Genomic DNA, 15000 nt, shown 5'->3' with positions numbered 1-15000 from the left:
ACAACTGCTCCTTTACGTCTTCACTGATACCTAGCAATGAACCTAGAGAAAGTAATAACACGTTAACACGCAAAGTTTTTTAGGAGACTTGTTTTCGAACAGATAATGAGCGGAGACATGGAACGATTTATCTAATCCAGTGGTGGATAAAGAATCAGTAAACAGCTTCAAGAAAGCTCTTTTGAAATCTTTGCTATGACCGATCTATAATATTTGTAATTTATGTACCAATCTATACTTATTATATTCTGCGCAAAATGGTTATATTTGTTGCGATTCTAGATGTGCGAATTCTCGCTTTATTTGCTCTTTATAGACTCGTTGCAAGCTTTCGTTGAAAATTAGGCAGGCGTCCCAGCCTGCGTACGGTGAGGACTGGGAACCGCTTCAAAACATTATGGGATGCGTAGTATTCTGGAGCACATAACGAGAGAGACGGTTTCCTGTAATAGAAAGTTGTGGCCAATGAAAAAAATCTGAATCAATCTGAGTTCATTTTTAGATACAACACTTTCAACATTACATCGCACTTCTCGCCTATTAGACACGAATGCTATTTTTTCTTTACTACTTGTGATAGAAATTGGTTTAAAATTCCGCGAAAAAATATCATCCAATCAGAGGCTATAAAATTACCAATTGCGCATAGTTCGCAAACGTTTTCCCGCACTTTTTCGCAGGTTAAGGCTTTGTGTTCTGATTAGGTTGCCTGACTCTTTTGAGTCTGTGCTGATTGGACTGTCTCTGTCTGTCCATTGCCTGCCTTCTCAAGGTTGTAACTAGCTAAAGAAATTACTTTGGCATTCCTAATTCAACACTGAAAGGCTTAAAAACTACTCAGACACTGACCTGTTACAAGAGTGTCCCGTCGTCCTCCGACAACAGGTCCTCGACGCGCTTCATTTCCTTTGCTGTGTGACATATCTTTTTCACTTTTCTTTGCTGCACTTGTTTCTGTTGTCTGAACCGTGATTGTAGCTCGTATCTCGGCTTCCGCATCTGTCATTTTGTCGAATATATACCTGAAGAATTCCTCGCATTTACCATTCACAAATCGGTGGAGAAATGATTTCTGTGCGAGTATAAAAACAATTTTTTAAACAAATATTCACTCAAGCTTTCATTTCAAAAGATTTCTTAGGTTGGGTACACTTACAACTATACCTGAATGGTATTGTTTCCTCCTTCTAACAACGCGATTGCAAATTCCAGAATATCCAGAAACACTCTGTGGTTTGGCTGCATCATGATGAGGTCGATAATCAGATCCGACGAACCACACTTGTCCAGTCTCCCCTGCATCTCGAAAAGCGTGACTCCCGCGCGCGACAACATCTCAGCACCAGGCCCCGAATTGACCAGCTGACTCGAGGTCTTCTTGCTCGCGCTCTCCAAGGACATTTTGCCGCTTGTTTCTTTCGTTATCATGTTAAAATAGTTCGCGCCAAAGTAGCGACTTAGCAGCAATGAACGCAATGCCTCTCCCTACAAATAGACATTGGAAGAAATTTAAGGGAGGTATTCCGACTGCGCATAATCATCATTTGGGGTGCAGGGATGGTGCAGTGATGAGAGCACTCGCCTCCCACCAATACGGCCCTGGGGCCCGTTTCTCGAAAGTCCCGAAACCTTTCCGGACCCGAAAAGCCATTTGTGAAACTGCCAACCGCTTCTTTTGGAAAGCCGATCTTTTAAGATGTTTTAACGCTAGCTAAAAGAAACATGTCTGTGAAGTTTGACGACTTAAATCCTCTCCGTTCTTGAGATACAAAAGGAATTTTGACACCCGAAAATGCCCCGAAAAGTTTCGAGACTTTCGAGAAACGGGCCCCCAGGTTCGATTCCACACTCGACGTCATAAATGAGTTGAATTTGTTGGTTCTCTTTTCTGCACCGAGAGATTTTTTTTTCCGGGTACTCCGGTTATCAGTTTGTTACTTTCAGTTTACAGTGTCCCCAATTAGTGTTCCAGCGCTAGAACGATCAGACACTTGAGTCGTGTTCTATTGGGATTAACCGGTTTTAGTTGGTTGGGTTTCTTCGTGTTCTATTGGGAAAAAACCGTTTTCGGTTGATTTGGTTGATCAACTTTTTCAACCGGCACCAAACTAGGTTGAAACGGTTGAGAAAAACATGGGCAGCGACCACTGTTGTTCACGCGGACTTATTAAAGTCGGCCCCGGGCTTCAGCCATTTTCTTCTACCTCAACTTGCCAACGAAGAGAAGTCTATTAATGACTATTCCCAGCAGTTTACCGCGTTTCAACCAAAAACGGTTGGAAAAGTGTTCTACTGGGAAACCTCAACAGCCTCAACGTAAACCGGTTGCGGCTGAAACAGTTGAACCCAATAGAACACGACCTTAAATAAAGTTCCTTTTTAATCTAAGGTCACCCTCTCCCAACACAAATTTTAATATGGTAAATTATGGACATTGCGAGACCTACCGTGTGGTAGAATAGATAATAGTATTTTTTAGAAAGGAAACGTGAAATTGTACCCTCGTCAAATCTTACCTTGTCTCCAAAGTCAATATCTCGTGCCATCATTCCTTTTATTGTCTGCAGCACTCGAACACACAGAGTTTCTTCTTTGTCTTCCAGCAACTGTTTAGCGTGATCTATCAACCTGAAGTGTAAGAGCACTTTAAAGGACACGACAACTCGTGACATCTTTCATGTGAGGGATGAGGTCTCGCCAATTCTCTTTTTTCATCTACGCATGGTTGTTTCCGTATCGCTAAATAGATGATCTTCACCTAAGGCCATTCTCGTCACCAGAGCCTTGGATCGACCCAAGGCTCTGGGAAACTCACTGTAGGAGAACATGCGCCGTAGGGTTCTCATTGCCAAAAATTGGCTATTTGAATCTTACGGCGGCTGCTCACTCCTCGTGCTAACATGAATGCACCAATTAGAGACGATTTTGATTGTTCTTCACGAAAACCAATGAGAAGACACCTTGCTTCAGGGTTCCCCAGAGCTCTTCTTTCCCTCAGTCAAAAGAAGAGCTCTGGGGTCGAGACTGCACCTAAGGCGACGTAAACAACAATTTGTAATCTTAGCTCTGAAAGCATCTGTCTTTAATTACTTCAATTTATGGAAATGAAGTATCCGACGCTTTTCTCTCCCTTGTCGGTACTAAATGAAACCAATGGCTCTGTCTGACGCAAAAAAATGAAGATCACAGCAACTTTGATTTTTCAAACGCCAGGGTACAACTACAAAATACGGAAAGCAGCGCCCCCATACACCTTATTCCAAAATGGCCTCCATTTAAATATTCTTTTGTTTTTATTCAAATTAGCCCTTGATGCCTCGTTCTTAAGCTTAAAATTCAAAAGAATATGTTATCTTGAACGAGGCAACAAGGGCCAATTTGTATCCGCATAAATCAGCGGTCATTTTGGAATAAGGTGTATGGTCACAGGGAGATTAGTGAATATCTATCGGGGGTCGTACCTCGATACGAATCCTCCCGATTTCGACTTGTGCCACGCTTCGGAGTGCCGAGGAAACATCAGTTCGGGCCGATAGAGAACGTCACCAAGCACGGAAAATTCGGACTGGACAAGAGGACGCACCTGATCTTCCAAAAGTGAGACGATATCCTACAACAGGAAAAGACAAAAAAAAAAATAAACAAACAAACAAACAAACAAGACCAATCGTTCAGGCATCGTCTCAATGAGGGGGGCCGAGTTTTTTTGACGCAATTGGCTGAAGCGGAAAATACCATAATATTCTTTATTTGTCCACCCAAATTTTGAATAAGCATTGTAGGTCCATTGTAGGTCCCCAGAGAACAGGAAACAGTGCTTGTTAAAAATTTGGGTAGACAAACAAAAGAGTATTACGGTATTTCCCGCTTCGGCCAATAGGGAACTTAAAAAACCAGGGGCACGTTTCTCGAAAGTGCCCGAAAACGTTTCGGGCCTGGGGCCCGTTTCTCGAAAGTCCCGAAACTTTACGGGCCATTTGCGGTGTCACAATTCCATTTGTATCTCAAGAACGGAGAGGATTTAAGTCGTCAAACTTTAGTTATTTTTTCATATCAGTTATCTTGAAAACACGTTGAAAGATCGGCTCTCCAAAATAAGCGGTTAGCAGTTTCACAAATGGCTTTTCGGGCGCGAAAAGCCATTTGTGAACCTGCCAACCGCTTGTTTTGGGAAGCCGATCTTTTAACATGTTTTCAAGGTAACTGAAAGGAACGTGACTGTGAAATTTGACGACTAAATCCTCTCCGTTCTCGACATACAAAGGGAATTGTGACACCCGAAAATGGCCTGTAAAGTTTCGGGACTTTCGAGAAACGGGTTCCTGGCGAGGAGCAAGGCGTTATTTGACTTTTCTTTACGAGATCCCCATTTACTTTTATCATCACATGAGAATCTCTTACTAGGTCTATTTCTCTTTTACAAAAATTTGGTTTATCAACGGAGTTGATAATGTAAATTGACCACCGTACAGAGATTCTTAAAGCTGACGTTTCGAGCGTTAGCCCTTCGTCAGAGCGAATCCAAGGTTAGTGGTCGCAGCGGTTGAATACAAATGAATGAAGGGGTAGTTTCTAAAGAAACTGTGGTGGATTCGCTCTGACGAAGGGCTAACGCTCGAAACGTCAGCTTTTAGAATCTCTGTACGGTGGTCAATTTACATTATCAACTCCGTTGATAAACCAAATTTTTGTATACTACTTCCCCACCGACGCAGCACCACAGTTTCTTTAGAAACTACCCCTTCATCTATTTCTCTTTTACTTTGATATCTGCCCATCTTGGGAGACACCGATCACGTGAAGCTAAAGCAGGTCGGACATCTTCCATTTACAGAGCGCCTTGGCGCTTAACCCAAAATATAGAGAGTGAACAGGCTTCGAACAACTCAGCTAGCCCGTTTTTAGGGTCGAACAAAGTGCTTTTAACTTTTGAGCCAGTGGACGAGACCTTCTGAACTAAAAGCTATTAAACAACAATTTCCTGTGAAGGCAGTGTGGCCCAGTGGTTAGGGCGCTTGCCTTGAGATTCGGAGATCCCGGGTTCACGACCCGCTCTGACCACTCTTTGAATTTGTTCCTGGTATTCCCTGGTTCAACTTCCCAGCTGCACTTGTAAATAGCCAACTGGTTTGCCTCCGGCCAGTTGGGATTCTTAACAGTTGTTGTTGTTCTGTTCCGTCGTTTCGTTGTGTTTCATTGGCCCTGAAAAGCACCTACGGGGAGTGGTCAATTATGTATGTATGTATTTGTTCGCCAACGACATAACTAATAGAAGACGCCAGTGTAAATCTGTTGAACAAGGTTAAGCCCTCTTGGGCGGGAACGAATGACAAACTGAGAATACCGAAAGTGTTTTTCTTTAAACGTTTATTTTAACACGTTCCCGTGGCCAATTTAGCCCTTGTTCTTCCCAGCGGAGAGTGGTACAGTTTTTAAGAAGCTCACCTGTAACCCTTCGATAATGCTCCTATAGTCCCTGGAAAGGTTCATCATGGAGTCCCTGCGGACCTTGCCATGACTAAGCCAATAGCGTGTGTGCTTCATTACTAACTGAGACCGAGTGAATAGAGCTTGAATTTGGCTGTCAAGGTCTGCTGGGATTGCAATCCCACGATTCCTTGCTGCAACGGGAAACATGGAAAGCTCTTTAATGGCATGTTAAATAAACCAGGAGCGTTCTATCCTAAGGACCATACCGTCTTAGAAGTAAAAAAATTCGAGAAGCATGCTTCTGCAAAAGAATGTACGTGCTAGGCTTCATAAAAACACGTTGGTCATACATTTAGAACACTCTTAATCTGGAATAGGTTCGAGGTCCTACGATGTGTTTTCAATATATATATTTTCGTACTTCTAGGTGGTCTTTATTCGTTATTGTGGTGACAAAACCATCATACGCAGACGATCAAACGAGCCAATCATATCGCCATGCAAGAACTTGCAGCAGGCTCTAAGCGCGGGAAAACACATGCGAGCACAGCGGGTTTTCTCTTGCTTCTGACTGGCTGAGAATAAGGAATGAGGTTTTAAAGCCAATCACAGAGCGGTGTTATGTAAAGACCAACAATCGCGAGGTTACTATCGATACTACATTGAAGACCGCTATAGTGTGCAATTAAAGGTTTACACAGGTCTCTCAAAGATCTCTAATCTCAAACAAGTCGATAAACTCACCCACATCCGAGAGCGTCTTGATGCAAGTTTCCACGTGGTATTTTTGAGACCCTGACATCCAAGAACATTGCGAAAGACGAAATGCCCCACGAAGAAGACGGACGAAGACAGGCTGCCGCGACTAGAGACAACCGACAAAAGTAAAACATGTCTTGAATCAAAAGGATTGTGTAACGAGGGATAAAAAAAGATAAGTGCAAAGTTTAAGAAAATGATAAGGCAGCCACGGTGGATGGGGTTATTAGAGGGTTACCTTAATTGTGGTGCTTGAGTCGGAAAAAGGCGAGTTAAAGAAGAAGGTCACTAGATTCATGATAGTCTCAGTGGCGTATTTTTCTAGCATAACGTCAGCGTGGAATCGATCCAATGTGTTGTTACAGACCTAAGAAAGATCAAAGTGATATATATCATTGATTTGCTGCATAGTTATTACAGGGGACTGGTTTGGAAGCTCGCCAAACATCAAAGGAGCAAACAAAGATGCCAAGATTTCGGTTGGAAAGTCTACGACCGTGCACAATCTTTTGTTTTGGGCTCATACATTATGCATGAATTACGTAACCAACACGTTTCACTACGGAGTAAACAATTATTGTGTTTTGTGCACGGTCAAGGCCAAAAAAGACAACAAAAACCCACAACAAAGAAATTAGTCGGGTTTCATAACCATTCCCCTTTATTAACTATGTTTGCTGGCACAAATAACAGATTTACATATTCTGCAAAGCTTATGTACATGACAACCAGCCTGCCACTTCGAGGATGTCTGCTATGAACAGTGGCTTATCTATTGACGCTGCCAATTTTCAAACTCCCAAATGACATCTTTTATCCAACGTGCATCTGGAATCATTGTCTTACCCTGGCCATGTCGACTAAGAAGTCCTCAAACAAAGTCCATATATGATTACTGGTGTAAATCTCTTTCATCTCGACTTCTGTGTCGACGTAGCAATGGTTCAGGAAGTTTATATATGCGTCCTTCACCTACGATGTCAAAAGTATATCAATAGTACAAGTCATTCTACACAAGCCTTTCCCTGCTGGCAGCGGAAATGCCTATTTCCCTTTCGTAAACGGTCGTTGCCATTTGAAACGGTCGATGTCATTTTTTTAGCTCTGAATTACACTCATTAGGTCTAAGAACTCAAAAGGTTGCGGTTACTGGGAGTTGTGTCTCGCTGGTCATATGAGTTAGGGTTCTGTTTAGGGTGAGGGCTAAGAACCCGAGTTCAAGTTTTGAAATTTTCGGACTCTTTTTTTCCGCCAGTTTTTCTTTTATAAATGTTTTTTTTTCCTTTTTTGTCTTAATTTTTGTTAATATTTTTTCTTAGTTTGTTTCTTTTAATTTTCTTTGAAGTGAAGTGTGTAGTCGACCGTTATAAATGCATCGACCGTTTCAAATGGCAACGACCGTTCTGAGAAATGGCAACGACCGTTTACGAAAGGGAAATTTGCAGCGGAAATGCTGTACAGGAATGCGCAAGACAGCGGTAAAAAAATCACGGTCAGCAAACATGACAGGGAGCATGCGTTTTGACAGGGGCCCCATCCAAGAAAGTAAACAGCGATTGAATCAAAGCATGCTACGATTTTGGGAGGCGTTCTTTTATCCTTCTACCCGTCAGCCCAGAAAATACAAGCGAAAAAGGCCTATTTAACTAGGGACCACTATTTAAGTTTATTTTTCAGTGTTCATTTAATTATTCGAGGACGCGAGCGGTAGGACATCGGGTCCCTCACGAGAAAAACCCCCCAATGACACCAGAGAACTTTTAAAACATTGGCCATACCCGGCACAGGAATGGGGGTCACACCTCTCTTTTTAAGCAGAACGTAGGTTAAGAAATATATTTTTTAGTTGATGATGATTCAGGGATACATGTGACCTGCGGGTAAAAAAAAAAGATACTGCCTCGAGCATCTCTTAAAGTGCATGAGGCACAACAAATCTTGTTGGGAACACCTTAAGACCTCAGTATAACGGTTCGAAGTTAAAGGAAAGCAATCTGGCAATGTTACAAAAACTACTTTGAAAGTTTCTCCACATCATATCGAACGACGGTTCGGTTTTGACAATAACTTCAGTATCTATACGAAGCTTAAACAGGAAAGTGGTCCCAACAGCAGGATGCCGCGGGATTCAGTTTTGGCACGGTTAGTAGGTTGCTCGATCCAGTCTTTTGAGATCAGTGGATCCCACTGAACCTGGGTTTAAGGCCTAGGTCTCAAGAGTCTTTAGGTGTTTAGAGGAAGAGCGTCCGAAACAGCAATCGGAAGTCCTACAAAGGAGCACTCGGCTTTTTTCCGACTTTTCCCGAGTCAATAGCGGAAAAGAAAACCTCTTAATTCACCTACTCGAGTGAACCGATTAACAATCTCCTTCAATAGAATTAAGGTAATGTGGCAGGGGTCTTTCCACCTCTCACAGTTTATGGTACAAAAGATGTGACTAGGAGGTCGACATTTTAAGCCCACTTACGACAAGTCTGAAAAGCGGAGCCATTTGCATATGTCATGACAAAGGCAACACATTTTCGTCAGACTTTTTTTAACCTCGGATAATTGGTTGGAACGCCGAAACAACTTGAGAGAGGTACAAAACGTGGTTCGTTCTTTGCCTCAACGAGACAGTTAATTTTGGAACTTCAAAATACGAAAAATAAATCCTTCTTATAGAAATCGAGAAATAAAATCAATTTCAAGATAACTGGGGCGTGTTCACTGCAACCCACCCACCCTCCCCATCCTACAATGGAGGCAGGAGGAGGAGGCAGCACAAGGAGGCAGTGTGGCCCAGTGGTTAGGGCGCTTGCCTTGAGATCCCGAGATTCCGGGTTCAAGACCCGCTCTGACCACTCGCTGAATTTGTTCCTGGTAGTCCCTGGTTCAACTTCCCAGCTGCACTTGTAAATAGCCAACTGGTTTGCCTCCGGCCAGTTGGGATTCTTAACAGTTGTTGTTGTTGTTGTTGTTGTGTTCTGTTGTTTCGTTGATTGTTTCATTGGCCCTGAAAAGCCCCTATGGGGAGCGGTCAATTAAGTATGTGCTGTATTGTATTGTACAATGGTGTTCAAAGCAAACAGGTATACAGCCAGTTTGGAACGTACAGCGCACAAAATTCAACGTTGTTACAAGGAAAGAGGGGGGAGTGAAATACATTGATGTGAATGTCGATAAATGTTACGAGAATTTTAACCTCCGCTGTAGTCAAAGATTCACTCACCTCAGGAATGCTATCTGGATGCGTAACCACCCGCACGATGTCGTCGAGTGGAAGTAAGCTGTGACACTTAATTTCTGTGTAAACATTCTTGCCCTCGGTACAACAGGCCAGCAGTTCTACTAAATTAATATGATACAGAAGAGGCCCGGACTGGTCCAGTCTCTCTCGTTCTGACTGCATCATATTCACAAGGTGATTGAAGGACTGTGGATCGCTGTAGAAAACCAGAACCTCTTCGCCTACGTTTACCAACTGGTGATAAAAAAGCAATCAAAGGAGATAAGCTCTAAAATGATGTATCTACCGTATTTGAAGCGCGGGTTACGGATGCAAATAAGGGAGAAGTGATCATGGGTCATGGGTTAGAATCCCATTTAGCCCGCTTGAATTTTTCAGCTGTCTGTAAGAGACAATTGCTCAAATTGTCCAGATAAGTAGGATTATAGGAATGTCATAATACGAAGTTGCGGGGGATACTTGGTTAAAGACAGACCCACTATAAAGGATGGGGAGGGGAGGGGGGGGGGTTTGGGGTTCACGCACTGCTTTAGTTCGAATAGGCCATTTCCGAGTTCAAGTCTGCCTCCTCTTGAAAGCGAGTCTACGTGCGAAGTTTTTGTAATTGTAATTAGTTCTACTTTACATAGGAATGAAAACTAATTTTCATAACAAAACTTCGCACTTAGACTCGCTTTGAAGATGAGGCAGGCAAGACTTCGGAAATGGCCTATTCATTCAAGCACGACTGATTAATTATCCAAGACGGTGATCAACAAACAGCAACACAGAGACAGAAGCCCGAAAAGATATTAAAAAGGACTGGGGATGAAAAAAAAGAACGACAGATAACATTTTGTGACATATTACTGACAAATCGCCATAAGGGGCTTTTTTATTGAAAAAATCATCACAGAGCTCTCGGTTGAGTCCACAGTTGATTGATAAATCATTTGCATGCGTTTAAGGCACCAGGCCTTTTATAGTACGTTTTCGTGTTTAAAATCCTGAAGTTCCAAACAGAAGCCTCACTCCATGACCTCCCGCTTACTAATTCGCGAACTTTATCGCTTAATAATAGAATACTCGTGGAAGCTAAATTGCAGGCCATAACATCGTCCGAGGCAACATTCAGGATTCGTTTAAGAGTATGCATAATTTATATGACAGACTTGATCGCCATGATTCCAAAGCGGAAAGGAAATTAAGGCCGGCTGAAAATTTTAGGCAAATGGTACTCGCGTGATTTCTTTCTTAATTTAGACCATAGTTAGTATGTTTAGACACATGGAAATGTAAGTACAAGGTTAGGGTGATGTAGCAGCTCTCGTAACATATAATGTGATTAGCCAAAAACAAAAGGGTAGGTACTTGGAGTATTTTGTCATTTAGTGGTTATCTATTGCTCAAAATTATCTAAACACGGTAAAACCTTCAGGGTTAGGATTAGGGTTAGCGTTAGGGTTAGTTGAGGGTAATTGTATAATTACTGAACGTTTTATACCTTGTTTAAAAAAAATTGAAACAATAGAAAAAGAGACACCAAGTACCTACCAACAAAAGACTAAACAATTAAAACAATGACTTATACACCAAAACATAGCAGGTTACGAGAGCTGCTACATTACTGAAGTACAATCCTGATGCCCCGGTCAGAAGGCGTCGAATCAAAAAAATTTCCTTGTGTCTCTAACAAAGAAAATGCTCATTTGTGGAACCTTTGAATGCCAAGCTTAAACATTTGGCCGCGGACGCTCTCCACCGGGTAAATCCCCATCCAGCTCATAAGCGCTACCAAAAAACAATTGAGTTATCCACTGAAGAGTGATGGGGACTGATTGTTTAATATAAGACATTATCGGTCATGCGCAGACCCCACCACCTTGCATGAAAGTAAGGCTTAGCTTTGCTTCCTGACCAGGAGGGAGGGGAGTCAGGGAGGCTTAGCGGGTTATTAACTGTGCCTTCCACCTCTGCGACCAGGGTTCAACCCTCGGCCAGGAGGTCGTATGTGGGCTGAGTTTCAGTCGATCTCAATCTGGCTCCGAGCGTTCTCCGGTCTTCCTCGCTCATCAAAATCGACTCTCAGTCAATCACATCCAGCTGAGGGCGGATACCCTTGATACCCTCTGGTATACCTTCCTTATATTAAAGTGAATGAATAAAGTTGGTATATTATTATTATTATTATTATTATTATTATTATTATTATTATTACTATTACTATTACTATTACTATTACTATTATTATTATTATTATTATTATTATTATTATTATTATTATTATTATTATTATTATTATTATTATTATTATTATTATTATTACTATTACTATTATACTAAAGTGGTTTGAAACAGGGCGAATAGTATTGGAGGAATCTAACGGTGGTCGAGAGAAATGGCTAATTCTAATAATGTGTACTGCGCCACAAATTTCTCTAACAGATAAACTACAGCTCCTGCTAACACCTGTGGCATTCTTGAAGGAAAAAACGAAAAATTCAATCTTGAAGAAGCGTCGTGCATTGCGGATTTAAGGCCTCTTGCTTGATTATCCTGTTGTTTTCAAACAGGTATAATTTACTTTTTTCATGAACTAAAAAACCACGCTACCTCTGCCATGACCATGTCCTGTGTTTTTCTTATCGACTGGCCTTCAGCTTTCACCAGAGTCTTCAAAGCTTTCAGATATTCAACATGGCGACCTTGGGTGTCGACGCAGTGCACAATGTGTTGAACAACTTTTTCGGTGACTTCATAGCAAAGACCAGAGTTCTCCATGAAGATGTATCTTAATGTATGAGCTTCCTTTAACTGTAACGAAGCAAAACGAAATTCGTCGAGGATTCTTATAACAATTAGAGAGATTCTATACTCTGAACTGTTACGTTTTTTTTTTCGTAGTTTTGTTATTTTGTGACTTCACGGTCAAACGTTGAATAGTGAACGGTGGGCGCCAAACTTCTGCAAAGAACTATCGTCACGTCTTAGCAAAAACAGTGACTTCAGAGATATACGAATACGGGTAATCGAAATATTTACCCCTGGGGGCAAGGTCCTCAAATAGACCGACCCCTGGGTTATTAAACAGAGTGAACATATAGACTTGCTTCAAAGGTGAGGAAGAACAGATATAACTATCCCTAGGGTAAAGAACACAGTAAACAAATGAAACTATCCTCGGGGTGAGGAAAGGAAAAGACAACCTTCTGTACCCTAAGGGTCTGAAAGGATGTTGCTAAAACTTACCCCTGGAGTAAGGAACAAGTCGAGATGTTTATGGAGTAATGCCTGGTTCTGAGTATTGCTGAGACAAAAGTTTCGTAGGAACTCGTGAGCTTCGCCCAAAATCTCCTCCATTCTTAAATCTTCTGTCTAAGTTAAGGAAAACAGAGTAGAAGATTAAAAGGTCGCAGAGGAAGAGATTTCCTTAAAACTAAAAAACAAGGTGATAACACAGACCAAAATAGCCAATCAACGCAAAGCAAAAACACAGAGCTAGCGAAAAGCTCGGGAAAATATACGCAATGGATTGGCTAAGAATGCGGTGTGACAGTAGGGAGTTTAAGGTGGCTGAAACCAGTTGCAACACTTCGAAGACACACTCTCTTTAGAAGGCTTGGCACTACAACACTGTATCACGTAATAGCAATGTTATGGTACCATACGAAACACCGATTATTTCCAAACAAGTTGTGGTCATTTATGTAACGTAATAAGTTACCTTGGCAACGGAAAAGCCCAGCAAAAACACCCCATATTTTGGCTTTACATCTAGTTGCTCATATCCTTTTAACGATAGCCAGGTGATCTGGTGACGTAATTCGGAGGACTGGGGAGAAAAATTTTAACGCCGTATCCCACAACCGCGCGCGGCCTTAGGTGTTATTTCCAAATTCTCTGCAGTAGTGCCATCGCCAAAACTCAACAGATCATTACGTGTCTACCACATTTCCTGTTACTGAATGAACATTCAAGTAGACCCGACAAGATCCAACCTCGCCTCTGCCATGTTGAATTCGAAAATGAGGCCGCGCGCGGTTGTGGGATACGGCGTTGAAATTTTTCTCCCCAGTCCTCCGAATTACGTCACCAGATCACCTGGAGGTGACCCCCATTTTTTATTTTTTATTGCTGGAAAGTGATCAGAAGGCGAAGATGAAACTTTCTGCAAAGTTAAAAAAAATTCTGTACTGCAGCATAAGAGGTACCTAAAAAAAAATCACATATTTAAGGTGGCTCTGGAGCCGCTGTACAGAATTTCTTAAAACTTTGCAGAATTAAATTTCTCATTAGGAACCTTAAGATCTACGACGCGGTAATCAAAGAGAGCGCCACGAAACAACAATATCATCGGTTAAAAGAGGAAAACTAATCGAGTTGCACCTGCGGAACGCAGTTTCGCACATATTCGTGCGGTACTCTGTAAAACGACGACGTGAATCACCAAATTTGAGGTTTTCACGACAACGCAAGCTAACAACTGTGAAATTTTCATTCTCAGTTTTTACTCTCAATCCGCTCGTACCGTTTTATTTTAAGAATTCTTCCGCGCCAGCATTGTACGACGTAAACGAGAAGGAATAATCTCAAAAGACCTACGATAGTGCAGAGTAAAGCCTGGTTTTCACTAGCGACGCAAGCACAAGCAGAAGTGGCTTATGCTAGTGAAAACGATCTTCGACATAATCAACCACGGCCTCCGCCATTTTGTTCAAATGCTCAAGACGCTTAGAATCTGGAACGAGTGCTTTAATTGACCAGACCAGACGTAGCAAATTTGCTTGTGCTTATGCTGCGTTTTGATTTCACACGACGCAAACGAACGCAAGCACGAGGAAAAGGAATTTTTTTTAATCCTTGTGGCTTGTGCTTTCGCTTGACCTTCTGCTTGCGTCAACACCGTTTTCACAGTGAAATATGCGCTCTTGTCCTTGCGTGGCTAGTGAAAACTAGGCTTAACGTTTTTGTCGATAACCGCGTCCTAGATCTTTAAGTCCCCATTTTAAAGCCACTGAATCTCTCAGCGCATAGGTGGTTTGCAACCAGTCGCAAGAGACACAGACAACAATGATGCAATGTACAATTGCTGGTGGACGAACAAAAGGAGGAAATGAGAGATCTTTTGTGTTCGTCCACCAACATGGCCGCGATGACGTAACGTGAGCACCACCTATAACAATAGTAGGCACCTTTCTTAATCGTCTGCATCACGAGACAGAAGTGATGTTGAAGTTGGGGAAATTCTTGAAGCTTACTGAAATCCGCGTGCATCTAATTATTTGTATTTCTGGACATATCAAACAACGGTCCTACCTTTGACCCACCGCTCTTTCGATCACTGCTTTACAGTCAAATTAAAACCGCTAAAAATTTAAAGGTCGATGCAAGTTTACCTTATCATAAGGTATCTGCAATAGCTCGAGGACCACAGTGTGAGCGCCCATGTTTCGCAACAATCTTTGCTCGTGTTTGCGGTTCTTTTTGACGCTCGAAGAAGACGAAACGCACAGACTACTCAATCTTTCAAGGATCTGTTGAAAAAAATCAATAAACCAAAGAAAAAGTCAAATAACATATGACTTGAAAGCAACAAGATTGGT

The 15000-nt window shown here is 41.9% G+C and overlaps 1 protein-coding gene across 2 annotated transcripts in view; it reads right to left on the bottom strand.

Moving 5' to 3' along the window:
- The window catches only part of LOC138015054 (inositol 1,4,5-trisphosphate receptor-like), a 72386-nt gene that overhangs the window by 18404 nt on the left and 38982 nt on the right, over positions 1-15000 (bottom strand). For both annotated transcript variants that reach the window (XM_068861953.1, XM_068861954.1), the window contains 13 exons: positions 14794-14931; positions 12647-12772; positions 12011-12211; positions 9401-9652; positions 7036-7161; positions 6428-6556; positions 6175-6295; positions 5446-5621; positions 3462-3610; positions 2517-2628; positions 1165-1485; positions 850-1072; positions 1-42 (listed from right to left, as the gene is read on the bottom strand). The exon at positions 1-42 is cut by the window's left edge and continues 233 nt beyond it. In XM_068861953.1, coding sequence (XP_068718054.1) covers positions 1-42; positions 850-1072; positions 1165-1485; positions 2517-2628; positions 3462-3610; positions 5446-5621; positions 6175-6295; positions 6428-6556; positions 7036-7161; positions 9401-9652; positions 12011-12211; positions 12647-12772; positions 14794-14931 — 2116 coding nt within the window. The remainder of the gene's footprint in view (positions 43-849; positions 1073-1164; positions 1486-2516; positions 2629-3461; positions 3611-5445; positions 5622-6174; positions 6296-6427; positions 6557-7035; positions 7162-9400; positions 9653-12010; positions 12212-12646; positions 12773-14793; positions 14932-15000) is intronic.

Source organism: Montipora capricornis, chromosome 9 (genome assembly GCF_036669925.1).
Source record: "Montipora capricornis isolate CH-2021 chromosome 9, ASM3666992v2, whole genome shotgun sequence".
Classification (NCBI taxonomy): Eukaryota; Metazoa; Cnidaria; class Anthozoa; order Scleractinia; family Acroporidae; genus Montipora; species Montipora capricornis.
This window is presented reverse-complemented; position numbering and strand designations above follow the sequence as displayed.